Below are 18,717 nucleotides of genomic sequence, written 5' to 3' on the forward strand. Positions count from 1 at the left end.
TAAGTTGGAATTGTTTTGAAACAAAATATGTACCGGGTATTACTAAGAATTTGACAGTATGTGTATATAATATAGATCTACATGTATATTGCTATATTATCTGGATTTTAGTGGGGACAGTATATGTATAATATAGATCTACATGTATATTGCTATATTATCTGGATTTTAGTGGGGACAGTATATGTATAATATAGATCTACATGTATATTGCTATACTATCTGGATTTTAGTGGGGACAGTATATGTATAATATAGATCTACATGTATATTGCTAATTTATCTGGATTTTAGTGGGGACAGTATATGTATAATATAGATCTACATGTATATTGCTATACTATTTGGATTTTAGTGGGGACAGTATATGTATAATATAATCTACATGTATATTGCTATATTATCTGGATTTTAGTAGGGAACATTGCCTTAATGTATTAATACATGAATGAGTGTGTCATAATTTGCAGATATTATTCAATGTGTTTATTTATGGATTTAATTGTAGTTGTCCCTTGCTTCCTTGCAAGTGTGAGTGTGTTTAACACACTGCTTAGATGCTAATTGTATTAGGGCAAGATATCTCTTTTTATATTTAACACACACACACACACACACATGCACATACACACACACACACGTGTGCACATGCACACACATACACACATAGACACAGACACACAGATACACATGCACGCACACACACACAGTCACAGACATACACACACACACACACATACACACACACATACAGACACATACACAGACAGACACACACACACACAAACAGACACAGACACACACAGACAGACACACACAGACACACACACACACACAGACACATGTACACACACACACACACACATAGACACACACAAACAGACACATGTACACACATACACACACACACACACACAGAGACATGTACACACACACACACACACACAGACACATGTACACACACACACACACACACAGACACATGTACACACACACAGACACACACACACACACACATAGACACACATAGACACACACACACACCCATACACACACACAGACACACACAGACACATGTACACACATACACACACACACACACAGAGACATGTACACACACACACAGACACATGTACACACACACACACACACACACACAGACACACACACATACACACACACACACACACACATAGACACACATAGACACACTACATAAGCATACAGGCTCTCATTTTTGTAAGGGGCACAGACTGATTTTTGCCCGAATTAAATGTAAATGCCCAAATCTGGATAACAATATTTGTTCATATCAGCATGACTGCCAAACAGCTATATATGGTTGCAAATGAATCACTACTCATTTTTACATGGATTACATCAAATATTGTGGGTAGAATAATGGAAATACATGGTTAAAAGGTTTTAGGCCAGTTTATTTTGCCTGGATGTATATTGTTTTTGGCCAAATTTGAGGATTTAATTGCTTCAACACTCCCCTGTCTTGTACACTTATACCATACAAAAGCACACATACACCATACATACACTCACAACACCATCAGCTGATCAATGGATGGGGGGGGGGGGATCATATGGGTCACCCCTCCACCAGTTCAAAGTGCCCTTTTTATTAATTTTATTTTTTAATTTATCAACCTCAATATATACTCTTCAAAAAAAGTAGGGGAACCTGAAATCTTAATGTTAATATCAGCTATTAGACTGAACATACGTTTTGACCACAAACATCCTAGTAAAGAACGTTCAGGTCTGTTTATCAACATATCAAAACACATTCCATAGTTTACACATGCATCACTCAGTTGCCCCATATACGTGCATGGGGTGTCATTCTCGATTTTGACAATTTCCAGGAAGGTCAATTAATTACTGTGGAACATTATTTCTGTCAATCGTTTTCATTCTGTTGATCATACTGTTGTTATTGATTTGTTTTTAGTCATTTTTATTGTTTTAATCTGCGATTAACTGATAAAAAAAATGTCAACTTTCAAATTTCACTTCTGACCCCAATCGTCCTTCAAGATCTTTGGTGGTCATAAAACCTACTGTAATACTGAACTACCGGTTGTAATGTTTGCCCAATTAATTCACTATTATCATGTAACCATTCCCCACAGCTAATACAAGTATACCGTACAATTTTGGCAATTGTAAATTCTTATTAGAGTTCCCCTACTTTTTTGAAGAGTATATATCAGTAAGTAATTGCCATGAAAATGCACATCTGAGCATCTTAATTTTATAATTTTCTGGGGAGCATTCCCCCAAATCTCCTACAGACCTTACCCCTTTTGGGAGCTCAGCTCATTAACCTTGGACAAACTCAAACATGCCCTTCTTAGAATTTTGGGGACCGCCAACCCCACCCCTCCTTACAAAATTCTAGACAAAACAACCATACACAATGTACACATGCATGCTCACACAAACATGCTTGTATGCACATGCTTGTGTGCACACTATCACAAAGTTAACACAAAAACTTGTGCAGTGCGTCCATGAATGCATGCTCACAGTTACACATAATAATATGAATAAAAAAAACCACATCCCCTTTCCACCTTCATTTGCTTTTCTCTTTCATTTTTTAAACCTGTCCCATCTGTAAACTTGTTACTATATTGCTAAAATATATCATATTATCTTATCCCCATATTCATGTTCGTATGTATAAACAAACCTAAAAATAATCATAAATTATAGGCCTGGTAAGTCATTGGTTATGACACATTTATGAAGTTTACAATTCACATTATTATTCTTTTATAGACACGCTAATACTTTGTTATTCATCGATTATATCACTGTTCCCATTATACCTTTTGTGAAATTTATATTTAAACCACACACAATTGATCCAAATTTAGGTGGTGTTTTCGTTCAAAACATTTTGTGAAAACATGAAGTACCATTCTTGACTTTCTTAACATGTGAAACCTGCCATGGTAACCTGATGAATGGTCTCGACTTATTTCAATGCCTGATAAAACATGTGCCGAATTTACAAAGCCTGTTTTTGACATACACGTGTGTAACTACATACATTTACAATGCTTAAACACCTGCGTTTAAGAAAAACAGGCTTCGTCAATTCGGCCCCATCTTTTTATATTCCATTATACAAATTTTTATTATGTATAATTGTAGGATTGTAAAACAATGATCTTAAGAAACTTGAACATTGATATGGCAATATTGATCTTGGGATAATAAATATGCCTGTATGTTTAAAAAAAAGAGAGAGAGAGAACGTTTAATTTTATGTAACTGTTCAATACATAACCAAGATTATTGGTTTGCTTGAATTTAAAGTTGCATTTCTCACAAGTGAACAGAATAATTATTCACATGTAATATTATGCCTTATAAACAAATTATTTTGACATGCAGATCCACATTTTAAAGAGATACATATAGTGGAACCCCTCTAAACTGGACAGCCAATTACCAAGGGAATTCCAGCGTGAGGGTCCAGTTTTGAGAGGTTTTACTGTAGATACATGTACAGTGAAACCTTTCAAAACTGGACCCTCAGTAAACCGGAATTCCCTCAAAACAGGATGTTTTACAGAATCCCTTTTTAAAAATCAAGACAGAAATTAACCTCTCTAAACCGGATCCCTCTTAAAACTGAACATTTGTCTTGGTCCCAAGGCTGTCCGGTTTAGAGGGGTTTGTGAAACCTGTCTAAACCAGATCATGCCGGGGACCTAATATTTATCAGATTTAGACATGATCTTGGGTTTAGCAGGGTTGTGTTTTAGAATTTACAAAATTCGGGACCATGATACTTTGCCAGGTTTGACCGGATTCTGGTTTGTTGAGTGTCCGGTTTCACTGTATTTAGTTACTTTTTCACAATTCTGACACTACAATTACAACTAGATGTTCTATTTTATAGGCTGTGTCACAAAGTGCAAAAGATGAGAGTAAAGAGAGAGAAAACAAGTCTACTGAGAAATCCGTCCGTTTGGTGCTGGAAACATTACGCAATCAACAAGTGATTGCTCGAAACAAAGACGATGGCCTGTACCATCCTGGTTGGTATTTATTAGTGTTTTTGTAATTATCGTAAGCCATAATAATTAAATTTCCATCACATACTGTATTGTGTTTGTTTTCACAAAGATTGTGAAGTATACTTCTTGTAAAGGACTACTTTATTTACTTTACATTCATTACAATTTAAAGTTTTAAAATTTGTTTTGTTTAAAGACAAAACTAGAGCACATTGATTTATTAATCAAATATAAACAGACAGCCCAGATAGCTGAGGTGTGTGCCCAGGACAGGGTGCTAGAACCTTAATTGGATATAAGCAGGAAAATAGGTTGAAATGAAATGACGGTCGAGAAGATGCAGCACTCAAGAACAATTTGACTGGTACCATGTCTTACTAATGTAAGCCTAAAATAAAAACCCAGTCCAGCAAGCAACCATGATTATGTTTGCCCTTCTGAACATGACTCAGGTTTTTAACACATTATTCAGTTGAAAATAATGAACAGCATTTCGACATGACAATCCTGATGTCATCTGTTGTATTGACATGTATTGTTCTTGTAGATGTTGTCAAGGGGCGAGACGTATCCCAGTGGTATAGTGTTCTCCTGATCTATGGTCAGTTTAGGGTCAATCTCTATCGGTGGGCCCATTAGGCTTATTCTCATTCCAGCCAGTGCACCTTCAAAGGCAATCATATATGTAAGTGCTATCTTGTCTGTGGGATGATGCATATAAAAGGTCCTCTCTAAGACTCGACTCTCCCTGTCATGGACAGAACATTCTGACGAAGTCAGCAGATGTGCCCATGACAGGCATACTTTAACAGTTCTCTGATCGAAGCATGCCAAACATTACCCAAACCCACACCCACACCCATCCACACCCACTATGTGTAAACATTACCAAATGTTAACATTCAATAGCTGATGATTAATAAATCAATGTGCTCTAGTGGTGTCACTAAACAAGACAAACTTACATTTGGTGTCACTAAACAAAACAAACTTCTTTTTTTTTTTAAGGTGTTGTCAAGAGTTGTTGCAGTCCTCGCTTTGCTGTTGTGATGGATAAAGCAACTGGTATCGAACGGAGCATTCCAACACGCTTCATTATTCCTATCAGGGGAGCTATAGCTGTTCCAGAGCTTCATGTAAGTCACAAACAAATCACTGACACTGGCCAGTTAAACCTGTGTTCATTCAAGTGGCCAACTAAGGAAATACTCTCAATATTCTAGGTGATAAATTTTTGGCTGTTATGATTAGGGTAACATTTCTGGTATGGTTGTGTTTGTATTCTAGGTGATGGACTGTGGCTGCTAAGACCAGTATAAAATTTCTGGTATGAATATGTTTGTATTCTAGGTGAAGGACTTGCCCACCAACACCAGTTGGTAATATTTCTGGTATGGTTCCTGCTATGACTACATGTTTTCTATTCTACAGGTGGGGAACTTTGCCCACCAACACCAGTTGGTAACATTTCTGGTATGGTTCCTGGTATGACTACATGTTTTCTATTCTACAGGCGGCAGACTTTGCCCACTAACACCAGTTGGTAACATTTCTGGTATGGTTCCTGGTATGACTACATGTTTTCTATTCTACAGGCGGCAGACTTTGCCCACCAACACCAGTTGGTAACATTTCTGGTATGGTTCCTGGTATGATTAGGTACATGTTTTCTATTCTACAGGCGGCAGACTTTGCCCACCAACACCAGTTGGTAACATTTCTGGTATGGTTCCTGCTATGACTACATGTTTTCTATTCTACAGGCGGGGGACTGTGTTCTGGTGCGTGTGCTCAACTTGGAGTCGGAGATCGAGTGCTATGTTCCAGGAGTTGTCCAGTTCCCACCCCGCCGTGAATCTCAGCATCCGGCTTTTTACAGCGTTACGCTGTACAACGAACAAAAGGTCGGTCACAAGTAAATAAAGACACTCTTTGAAACGGGTGTGTAAAAAGATGTGTTCATTGAAACACATACATGGGTTTAAATTGTCTTTCAGAATAGGAAGACCACTCTCATTTAATTATATTTTTGTGATGTTATTTTGCGATGTGCTTGCCACCGGATACATTATACATGTAGGGCTTTGAGACATGAAGGGAAAAACAATACAATGGCATGATTTGGCATCCATGTTCAGCGCTGGAAATAACATACATAATGCTATTTTATTTTATTCCTTAGTCTGATTATCATCTATAGTCCGTCCCACAGGGATTGCATTTTTTTCATACTATGTAATTTACTACAAGTTATTTATTTCCGAGTCGATTGATTTGTAAATTGCACACTCAAATTGTATTTCTTTGTTATTTCCAAAACACTGTTACTTTTTTTCTTATGTCAAACCAAACTGAAATTATTTACAAACAACATTTTAATAGATTGTTGGGACGGACTATAGTTTGACCATCGAGTACTCCAGTTGGATAATTTGGACTCGTGGAGGTCCTGTTTCTAAATAATGTGAATGATATGTAACGTAGATCAAACTTATTAGTGGTATGGGATCACAAAAGCAAGAAAGTTGCCATTATCCAGTTATTTTAACAAGCATGCATGTATGTTACATGTTCCTTACTGGTTTACTTCACTGTTGTTGTCCATCAGTTATCTCCCCTGATCCTAACTATTTCAACTATATGTCATCTATTGTTGAATTTATATACTAGCTGTACATTTATGGTCAGTTCATAGTTTGGTCACTGATGCATTTTAAGGACAATGGCATTGAACAGATCTGCACCACACATGAATTGTCGCACATTAATTAATAACACACATGCTAATTTATGAACAGCATCTGGCCTGAGTGAGTTTGACTATACTTGCCCAACAGAGTCAGCAGCGATGTATAAATCTAGCTTTACAGTTGTTTTAATGTTGTTTTTATAGATACATTCTTATTGTTATCTATCACAGGTTTTACTGCCTTCATTAGTACTGTTAAAAACCTAATACATGTATCACCAAAGGTCTGTGATGCGGTTCATTTACTATCATCTCTCTCTCTCTCTCTCTCTCTCTCTCTCTCTCTCTCTCTCTCTCTCTCTCTCTCTCTCTCTCCGTGTCTCTCTCTATCTGTGTCTCTCTCTATCTCTGTCTCTATCTCTATCTCTCTCTATCACTATCTCTCTCGGTCTCTGTCTGTCTGTCTGTCTCTGTCTGTCTGTCTCTTTCTCTCTCTCTCTCTCTCTCTCTCTCTCTCTCTCTCTCTCTCTCTCTCTCTCTCTTTCTCTCACAAATACAAAGTATAAACATTTACTGTTACAGTACTGCATAAAACGCATTGACTTTTGTACCTATATTTGACCCATAAGGTTTATACATCTTTTATATACTTAATACTATACTCTTAGGTGACAACAATGAGGAAGAACCTGGTCAAGATAAGCCAGGAGCGCTACAACCTCGGTGTAAATTACATTTGTCGAATTCACAGTGACAACGAACTTCATTACAGGTGATTTATTTAAAGTTGCAGACCCTAGTTTCAACTTGTGAAAATGGACACCAAGTTTGGTTAATCTACAAATCTTTAATGCATTTGAATGTGAAGAAAGAGTCTGTGATTTGGAAACAAGGAAATATGTTTTAAAAAATAGACTAGAGCTTGTCTTCGTAAATGGTGCCTCTCAGAGGTACATGTACATGTGTTTTAAAAATATGAAAAATGTATTTTGTGGTGTTACAACTTACAAAGCCGAGGCTGATCAGAAACACGTCAGATGTATGCAAATGGGTAAACTAAACAACAAAATCTAGGTAATATATGATTTCAATTAACAAAAATGGCTCTAATAGTGAAAGATATATGTCCTACTGTTTAAAAACTAAGGTTTATCACTAATCTGATTAATGATTAAATTTATAAGATCCATGTGTATCGCCAATTAAAATTTCATTGTATGTAATATGTGATTTACATTCCATAATGCCAACAGCATTTGAGAAAATAAATATAATGTACTAAAATGTATTTATTTAATGATTTGATGCTGTGTTACTGGATATGTTAGATATATAAGAAACAAAGAAAGTCAGAAAGAGAAAGAATAGAAAGATAGAAAGAAAGACTTTTTAACAACATACTCGACACATTTTTATTCTCGATTATATGTCATCAGATGTGTGATTGATAGATTAATTGATTGATTGATTGAAACATATTTTAATGCTTTTTAAAAGAATAAATGGATTAGGCACAAGTTATACAACTTACTAGGCCTTCTCCATAAAGACATGTGATTAAGAACCATGCAGACAATGAGAGGAAACCCGCATTACAATGCATTTATTTTTGTTGTACTATATTTTTATTTATTGTTGTTTTCCTGTTTCTGTTTGTACACTATATTATATCTTTATAAAATGTAACTGATGTACACAATTTTCTTTTTGATAGGCCATCAAATCCCACACCTCCAATAAGTGAAGGTAATATAACTTTTGTCAATTTTACAACACAGATGTTTAATATATAATATTTGTACTCAATCACGTTACCGGTATATTAATATGGTTTCATTGTATAGTTACTAAGTATTAACTTCATTTGTTATTAATATTTTGATTTATTTATGTTATGAATAAAAAATATATGTGTGTGTGTGTGTGTGTGTGTGTGTGTGTGTGTGTGTGTGTGTGTATTGGTGTGTGTATGTGGGTGTGGGTGTGGGTGTGTAATTACTCTGTTATTTCTCCAAAGTGTGAAGGTAATATTAATCTTGCCAATTATAAAACACATGTGTTTCCCCTAAAGCAGTATAGAAGCGTGCTGCAGCCTGTCCATTTTATGTACCACACTGTGACTCCTTGGAGTGTACCATCTGCCCCTTGATATATATTCACTGCAGTGTGTGTGTGTGTGTGTGTGTGTGTGTGTGTGTGTGTGTGTGTGTGTGTGTGTGCACATTATATGCAATGTAACAAAAAATGGCATAACTCAATGTATATATTTTTCAAATCAATATTTCTTCCTACTGTGATAAAACCACCTAATCTGTCAACTTCTTGATAACCATTTGCACATTCCTGACTTTGTTTCTCAGAATGTAACAATTACATTATATATGTCTATATATTAAATGTATTTATTCTGGAACTTCTGTTTCTACTAACTAATTGGAAATTACAGTGACCATTTAAAACAAAGGAATAAATTGCTACTAGCAGGTTGCCGTTTAATTGTTGTGTGACCTGTTTCTCTCAGCTAGGTTATCTTGACAAAAATATTCCATTGCCTGTTTTTTTGCATTGTTCATTTCAATAAAAATTAAGTTTTTTTTGTTATGATGACTATAACACAAATTACATATTTAGGAATAAAAACTCTTTTTGGGCTTGACAAACACAACATATTACAAGAGAGAAGTCATGAACTTTATATGTTATACATGTACTACATGTACTGATGAAAACAATAACATGTTAATGACATATTAGATGTCAACTTTATGTCCTGTTCAAGGCCCTGTTTTACGAAGCAAACTTAACGCTCAAATCACCTTAAGTGCATTAGGTAGTTAGTTGTGCACTTCAGTTGATCTTAGTGGTAAAATTGCTTTATAAAACAGGACCAAGGACAATTGGGGAATTCTACTAGGCAATTAAACATCACAGAGTTTACTATTTTTATTGTCACAGAATAAAGCCAATAACTTACTATTTTTATTATCACAGAATAAAGCCAATAACTTAATGTCATTAATGTTTTAATACCTATATACTGAAACGACTTATTTCTTTGTTTTGAAAATAAAGATGAAGATAACGACAAAGACACAAGAAATGATAAGGTAAGTACAGTGTACTAACATATGGTAACATTATATTGTGTCACCAGTGATGACAGTCATGGAATAAACATACTGCTAATGTTTCAACAGCTATGGCATCAGATTCTTTTAGCACTTAGGTTTTCATTATGGAATACTGTTACATAACTCTCATACATTCACCATGGAAAAAGGAACTTGAATAGTAACATGTACAGGGTTGGTTTGAACTCACATACATATTACTGGAAGCCTAACCCTGCTGGCAATAACATATTGCAGTCTTTTTTTTCTTTTTCTTTTCTAAATTTACAGTTTGTTTTGAATATATATGCATCCATATATGTTATACATGTACATGTACATTTAAGAATAGAAAGGAGTAGTTTTAATTAAGTTACTGGGAGAAACATCATCATTCAGCCAGTGTGTAATAATTTCTAATGAACATAACAAAATATTGGGTTGTTAGTTCAAACTTATATTATATAATAATGCTTCCAGCTTTGTTAAAGAAAAACCTTTGTCCAACACAAATATGGATTGATTTAGCTTGTTACTACTCATTTCAGTCAATTTGTGGCAAAAGGGAACTGATGTACATGTATATAGCGGGTATACTGTATAATGCTAAAACTCACATCAAAATTTATTTTAATTTTGTTACTTTTTAACCCATACCAGTTGTCATTAAAACAATTACAATAAAAAATCTATGGAAATAAAAACGTTTGTTAACAACTTATCATCAAATTGTATAGATTAAAGCTATTTTTAATACAGGGATGAAGACAAGATGCTGGAACAGCCAAGATATGCAGTTTCACTTGAAGTAATCTATAATATAATAGACCAAGGTTATAGGCAGAAATACAAGTGCTTCACCTTGGCTGATCCATAAGTTGCCTTCATCCCTTTATAAAAATTAAGATTTAACCTATGCAATGTAATGGTAATTTGTAAAGAAACTTTTTATTTATGTACACTAAGATTTAAAAAAATAAACATTTCAAGTTGGTTTGGGTTTAAAACGTACAAAATACATTTTGTTACGAATTTTAACATTATTCATTGTAGAGTTACATGCCAGGGGCTTAATTCAATATACTGTCGCAACTTTGTGATCTTGCAGTGCAATGCTAAAAGACTGCAAAGATGATGCTTTGTTGTCTAACAGAACCTAATTAAGAGACCTTTGTGAATTAGGCCCAAGTTCATTGGTTCCCTGTTGCCATCATTACTTTGTTATTCAAGTGAAATTAATGAATATATATTATTCAGGACTCTGACTGGGAGCGAGAACAAGAACAGCTGAGACAGAATTTGGAAGAGAAAGAGGAGGAAAACCTTGTGAGTTGTTTGACACGCAGTTTGAAATATTTCTCCTTAACAGCCTGCTAGCTGTAGATTCGTAGTATTAGTCTAGAGTATTCTAAGAGTGGTGAAACAAACAGGACAGGAATGTTTGTTTAATGACACATCAGCACATTTTAAACTATTGTTATTTGGTGTCTAATGTATACTGAACTCCAATGAAAATTTACCGATTAGATTTGTATTTGTGAAAAGGATACAAGAAGAAATAACAAAATATTTAACTGATTTAGTATAACTGGATGTATTATTGTAGGCGATAAATAATCCCAGGAATTGTATACAACAGTTAGGGTTATTGTGTGTCTTATAGCCATATCACATTTGTGAGGTCAGTAAAAACTGGCAATTGGGTGGTACATTTTCATTGGAGTTCAGTATGTAATTATTTAATCATTTGGAAACCCACTACTATACTACAGTATCAAGGGATCTGTTGTGTGCACTTTCCCATAAACAAGATGGTACACACTATGTTCTTTGGTGTACCAGTCATAGGGTACTGCAGGCACGGCAGAAGCAAGTAGACATTGGAGAGGCTGACTGAGATGGGGGGTGGGAGCTAACTGAGATTGAGGGCTCAAAGCAAAGTTTCTAAGGGGGTTCGGAGGTATGCTCCACCATAAAATTTTGAAAACTAGATGTTCTGAAATGCAATTTCTTTCATTGTACAAGTAAAATTCATCTCTGCCTTTAGATTTGCTACCAAAAATATTTTGTATTCGGAATTTGCCCCACCCCCTCCCCCCACTCAGCTGTGCCTGTACTGGTTTTGATGGTGAGTAAGTGGAATCCATCAAGAGCAATATATCCTGTGACCCATCACACATCAGGAAAGGATTCTGTCATTGTGCTACATGGTTAAACATTTTGCATTCCTAGAATAGTTACATTTTAGGATATTTTAGAGTAATTAAATATTTCTATAGTCCATCCCATCCTCCTATAACATTTTAGATTTTTTTTAAAAATAATTTCAGTTTGGTTTGACAGAAGAAAAACAGTAAACGTGTTTTAGAAATGAAAAAAATACTCTTTTTTGGTGTGCGCAATTTTGAAAACAATCTGCTCAGAAATAAATAACTTGTAGTAAATTCCATAGTATGATTAAAGGCGCTCCCTGTGAGAATGACTATAGGGTTACAGCGAATGCTCCAGAACTGATGTAATAAAAGCTGAGGTATGTACTATCCTCTCTGTGCTGTGGGATGGTGCATGTAAAAGATCCCTTACTGCTATAATTGAAAAGAGTAGCCCATGATGTGGTGGCAGCAGGTTTCCTCTCTAATTATCTATGTCATCCTTAACCATATGTATGATGCCATTTAACTGTATTAAAATGTGTCGAGTACATTGTTAAATAAAAATATTTCTTCCTCTGTTTTTTCCCCCGCATTCTAGGGTATTCTAGAGTAATTGAACATTTCATATTCCTACTATACATTTTAGTGTATTTAAAAGTAGTTAAAAAGATTTTTTACCCTCAATAGTGTAGAAATATTTAGCTAATGCTTCCCTTTTTTTTCAAAAGAAATTAGAATAGGTTGTACTTGTTCAGCTAATTTTCGTCCATCTGTGCCATTTGTAGTTATTTCTTCGTGTCTTTTCTTTGCCAAGAATTCTTTGGTGTACTCAGGAGGGTACAGTTTGTCTGGTTTCAATCTTATACTATGCCATTATTTCTTTTTCTTTTTTCTTTTTTTTCTTTCTTTCTTTCTTTTCTTTCTTTCTTTCTTTCTTTCTTTCTTTCTTTATTTTTGAAAAATGCCACCACAAACATTTAACACAGAGGTACAGACGTTTTTTGCTTTTGGACATTACAAACATAGATGATGATGAGATGAATGGTGAAGCCGCAATATTTCCATTTCGGTATGTGACTACTTGACACTCGGTGAGTGTGGTCTTACAACTCTCCATTGAGCCTAGCAGTGCAACTGGGTTGCAGCCAGTACTGGCATAAAAAATCCCTTTCTTTCGTTTAATCTTGGGTGCAAAAAACCCTCAGTCTAGCATGCGACTACGACTGCTCAGCCTCCTATAATTATGCTCCTTGTTTACCAAACTCATAACCAATCAACCTTTTGCATATATATCTTTTTACAGCTTTTACAACAGGTGAAACATGATCTTAAAACAAAGTAGGAATATGAAAATAAATTACAAAGGATTTTTTTCTAAATAATTAATTTAAAACAAATCTTAATTTTATTTTTCTACATTTATTTTGAAAACATTTCTTTTGTATGTACTTCTCTGTTCATTGTTGTATTCCCAAGTTAGCATGTTTTAACCATAATTCTAATAGCTAGGGTACTGCTATGCTATTCATATGGTGTTAGTAGGCCTACTAAGCTTTGTTAGATGTAATGCATCTTGTTTTCAGTTTTGTCAAAGTAACTGTCATACGCCAATATAATTATCATCAACTTTTATACTTTTGTGTCAAAAATAAATAAATAAATAAAACAAAATAAAAGTGTACAGTCAAATCCCTGTAATCACATTTTGGTAACAGGTTTGGGGGTTTTTCTCTTAATTTTCTTGACATAAAATATTCTCTGATTAATCAATGTGTTGGAGTATTGGTAAAGAATCCTTTCCCTAAATGTAGTAAAAATAATTAGACTTTTAAAAATAATCATTAGGTACTTAATATGTTGGGGGCAAACAGCACTGACAGTTACTTTTACAAAACCAAATGCATGTAGAATAAAGTCTATTCAACAATTATATAATGTCCTGGGGAGTGGAATCATGGGATACATTGTGAAATATTGGTATAGGGAGAGAGAAGGGGGTGTTTATCAAGAGTTACATAATGTTTTCAAAACAAAAGTATCATTTTTATTTATGAAGTAAAATGCAGCCAATTACATCATTATAACAATGAAAATGGTGAGGGTGTGGAGTATTAATGTGTGTTATATAATTTTAGAGGGGGCAGTGGCTTTAGCATTACAAAACATTACATGAGGGCGGTATTATAAAAAAAGGGACAAATTTTGCATTATGTCATTGTTGAATGGCCCTATAGTTGTTTCTTCTGCATAATATATTCTATGCTTCAAAGTAATCTCAATATTGTGAATGCTCAGGGCTGGAAACAGGAAGCAGAAGAGCTAAAAAGACAAATAAAGGAAAAACAGGACCTAGAAAACGAGTTACAACAGAAAACTGAAGTGAGTTGTGATCATTATAATGTTGACATGGATGGTGATGAGTTATTTATGAAGTAAAATGCAGCCAATTAATTATTTTGTTATTTAACAGATTATTTTCTATCTAGTATTTATTACCAAATCTAGCTGAAAAAAGTAAAAATAGAAAATCTACAATATTGGTAAACTTCTAAAAGGTCCTCATTACCTCCAAATCAAATAAAACATGACAACAAAACGGCAACATCTTCTAAAGAAATTGTCAATTTGTTAACAAGTATTTTATTGAGCTAGCTGACAAACTACAGACAGAAGATCCTAAAATTCTGAATGAGTACCTTTATACAAAAATTATCGGATGTGCCTCCATTTACTATATCAGACGCAGAGGTTCTTACTACATTGTTAAACTTAAATGTGAAAAAAGCAACAGGTGTTGATAATAATGGTCCCAAATTATTAAAGCTTACTGCATCTGTTATTACACAGTTAGTAAACCATATTATTAATATAAGTATTAAAACAAATTCTTACCCAGACCTTCTAAAATGTGGAAAAGTAACAGCTATTTTTAAACATGGTGCAAAAGATGACCCTAGCAATTAAAGACCAATATCAGTTTTACCAACATTATCAAAAGTATTTGAAAGGCATATAGGAAATTTGATATTCTCATACCTACATGTAAATGATAATGACCTCATTCACAATGAACAATCTCGTTTTCGAAGATCTCACTCATGTCAGTCAGCTCTTACAAAAATCACAGACCTTTGGTTAAAAGAAATGAATAATGGAAATTTAACAGGAGTAATTTTTCTTGATTTTAAAAAAGCATTCGATTTGATCGACCATAAAATTCTTGTTTCTAAACTGAAATGTTACAATTTTGATGAAGGTTCCATAAAGTTAATAAAGTCCTATCTCCACAACAGAAAACAGCAAGTATACATAGGGAACACTTAATCATCTTATTTAAATGTTATAGCAGGTGTACTACAGGGCTCAGTACTTGGACCCTTACTCTTTCTTATATTCATAAATGACCTTCCATTAGCTATTACTGAATCACATGTAGACATGTTTGCAGATGATACAACAATACATGTCTCAGGCCCACCAATAAACATTATAAAAGATAAATTAAATAAAGATATGAAAAGCAAACATAGATGATGATGAGATGAATGGTGAAGCCGCAATATTTTCTTTTCGGTATGTGACTACTTGACACTCGGTGAGTGTGGTCTTACAACTCTCCACTGAGCCTAGCAGTGCATCTGGGTTGCAGCCAGTACTGGCATGAAAAATCCCTCTCTTTCGTTTAATCTTGGGTGCAAAAAGAAACCAGACTAGCATGCGACTATGACTGCTCAACCTCCTATAATTATGCTCCTTGTTTACCAAACTCATAACCAATCAACCTTTTGCATATATCTCTTTTTACAGCTTTTAGAACAGGTGAAACATGATAGTGATTTCCCTAGAAATTTGTCAAGGCATGGTAGACCAAACACTTTTGGGGCATTTTCACCATTTTCGGGGCACTTGTATTTCATTGAAAATAGATAAAAATTAATTGAAATAAACATATTTTTTTTATGTGTTTGCTTTAATAAATGAATGGCAAAAGATATACAAGGCAGATTTTATGAATTAATAATACCTTTTTTTTGGTGTTTTATAAAGGCAATTTTAGAATTAATTACTGAAAAAGACTTTTTCAATCTAAGGGCAGCATGGTACTGATTAAGGCAAGATGGCACTAGACTTTTGAGGCATGGTGCCGCACCATGCTAAAATAAGCTAGGAAAAACACTACATGATCTTAAAACAAAGTAGGAACATGAAAATAAATTACAAAGGTTTTTTTCTAAATAATTAATTTAAAACAAATCTTAATTATTATTATTTTTTACATTTATTTTGAAAACATTTCTTTTGTATGTACTTCTCTGTTCATTGTTGTATTCCCAAGTTAGCATGTTTTAACCATAATTCTAATAGCTAGGGTACTGCTATGCTATTCATATGGTGTTAGTAGGCCTACTAAGCTTTGTTAGATGTAATGCATCTTGTTTTCAGTTTTGTCAAAGTAACTGTCATACGCCAATATAAATATCATCAACTTTTATACTTTTGTGTCAAAAAAAATAAAAAAATAAAAATAAAACAAAATAAAAGTGTACAGTCAAATCCCTGTAATCACATTTTGGTAACAGGTTTGGGTTTTTTTCTCTTAATTTTCTTGACATCAAATATTTTCTGATTAATCAATGTGTTGGGGTATTAGTAAAGAATCCTTTCCCTAAATGTAGTAGAAATAATTAGACTTTTAAAAATAATCATTAGGTACTTAATATGTTGGGGGCAAACAGCACTGACAGTTACTTTTACAAAACCAAATGCATGTAGAATAAAGTCTATTCCACAATTATGTAATGTCCTGGGGAGTGGAATCATGGGCTATATTGTGAAATATTGGTATAGGGAGAGAGAAGGGATCTTTATCAAGAGTTACATAATGTTTTCAAAACAAAAGTATCATTTTTATTTATGAAGTAAAATGCAGCCAATTAAATTATTTTGTTCTTTAACAGATTATTTTCTATCTAGTATTTATTACCAAATCTAGCTGAAAAAAGTAAACATAGAAAATCTACAATATTGGTAAACTTACATCATTATAACAATGAAAATGGTGAGGGTGTGGAGTATTAATGTGTGTTATATAATTTTAGAGGGGGCAGTGGCTTTAGCATTACAAAACGTTACATGAGGTTGGGGGGGGGGGGGGAGGGGTATAAAAAAAAGTGACAAATTTTGCATTATGTGATTGTTGAATGGCCCTATAGTTGTTTCTTCTGCATAATATATTCTATGCTTCAAAGTAATCTCAATATTGTGAATGCTCAGGGCTGGAAACAGGAAGCAGAAGAGCTAAAAAGACAATTAAAGGAAAAACAAGACCTAGAAAATGAGTTACAACAGAAAACTGAAGTGAGTTGTGATCATTATAATGTTGACACGGATGGTGATGAGTTATTTATGAAGTAAAATGCAGCCAATTAATTATTTTGTTCTTTAACAGATTATTTTCTATCTAGTATTTATTACCAAATCTAGCTGAAAAAAGTAAAAATAGAAAATCTACAATATTGGTAAACTTCTAAAAGGTCCTCATTACCTCCAAATCAAATAAAACATGACAACAAAATGGCAACATCTTCTAAAGAAATTGTCAATTTGTTAACAAGTATTTTATTGAGCTAGCTGACAAACTACAGACAGAAGATCCTAAAATTCTGAATGAGTACCTTTATAAAAAATTATCGGATGTGCCTCCATTTACTTTGAGGGCTATATCAAACGCAGAGGTTCTTAATACATTGTTGAACTTAAATGTGAAAAAAGCAGCAGGTGTTGATAATATTGGTCCCAAATTATTAAAGCTTACTGCATCTGTTATTACACAGTTAGTAACCCATATTATTAATATAAGTATTAAAACAAATTCTTACCCAGACCTTCTAAAATGTGGAAAAGTAACAGCTATTTTTAAACGTGGTGCAAAAGATGACCCTAGCAATTATAGACCAATATCAGTTTTACCAACATTATCAAAAGTATTTGAAAGGCATATAGGAAATTTGATATCCTCATACCTACATGTAAATGATAATGACCTCATTCACAATGAACAATCTCGTTTTCGAAGATCTCACTCATGTCAGTCAGCTCTTACAAAAATCACAGACCTTTGGTTAAAAGAAATGAATAATGGAATTTTTCTTGATTTTAAAAAAGCAATCGATTTGGTCGACCATAAAATTCTTGTTTCTAAACTGAAATGTTACAATTTTGATGAAGGTTCCATAAAGTTAATAAAGTCCTATCTCCACAACAGAAAACAGCAAGTATACATAGAGAACACTCGATCATCTTAATTAAATGTTAGAGCAGGTGTACCCTGGACCCTTACTCTTTCTTATATTCATAAATGACCTTCCATTAGCTATTACTGAATCACATGTAGACATGTTTACAGATGATACAACAATACATGTCTCAGGCCCATCAATAAACATTATAAAAGATAAATTAAATAAAGATATGAAAAGCACTGAAGCTTGGTGTAAAAACAACAACATGTTTCTGAATGAGAACAAAACAAAAAGCACTTTAATAAACTACTGCCCAAAAATTATCTCATATAAAACAAAAAGATATAGAATTAAGAGTTAATGACACACAAATAGAGCAAGTATCAAGTCATAAGCTACTTGGGGTATATATAGACAATTTTCTTCAATGCGATACACAAGTTGACAAGGTATGCAAAGCACTAACTTCAAAAATAA

At 33.9% G+C, this 18,717-nt stretch overlaps 1 protein-coding gene across 9 annotated transcripts in view; it reads left to right on the forward strand.

Moving 5' to 3' along the window:
• Positions 1–18,717, forward strand: part of LOC121373939 (von Willebrand factor A domain-containing protein 3B-like) — a 104,510-nt gene that overhangs the window by 69,100 nt on the left and 16,693 nt on the right. For 5 of the 9 annotated variants that reach the window (XM_041500776.1, XM_041500768.1, XM_041500769.1 and 2 more), the window contains 9 exons: positions 3,929–4,067; positions 5,055–5,182; positions 5,810–5,950; positions 7,404–7,507; positions 8,450–8,481; positions 9,808–9,842; positions 11,103–11,171; positions 14,294–14,377; positions 17,273–17,356. In XM_041500776.1, coding sequence (XP_041356710.1) covers positions 3,929–4,067; positions 5,055–5,182; positions 5,810–5,950; positions 7,404–7,507; positions 8,450–8,481; positions 9,808–9,842; positions 11,103–11,171; positions 14,294–14,377; positions 17,273–17,356 — 816 coding nt within the window. The remainder of the gene's footprint in view (positions 1–3,928; positions 4,068–5,054; positions 5,183–5,809; positions 5,951–7,403; positions 7,508–8,449; positions 8,482–9,807; positions 9,843–11,102; positions 11,172–14,293; positions 14,378–17,272; positions 17,357–18,717) is intronic. The other 4 variants (XM_041500775.1, XM_041500777.1, XM_041500774.1 and 1 more) reach the window with 3 other exon arrangements.

The sequence above is a fragment of the Gigantopelta aegis genome, chromosome 6 (genome assembly GCF_016097555.1).
Source record: "Gigantopelta aegis isolate Gae_Host chromosome 6, Gae_host_genome, whole genome shotgun sequence".
In the NCBI taxonomy this organism is placed as follows: Eukaryota; Metazoa; Mollusca; class Gastropoda; order Neomphalida; family Peltospiridae; genus Gigantopelta; species Gigantopelta aegis.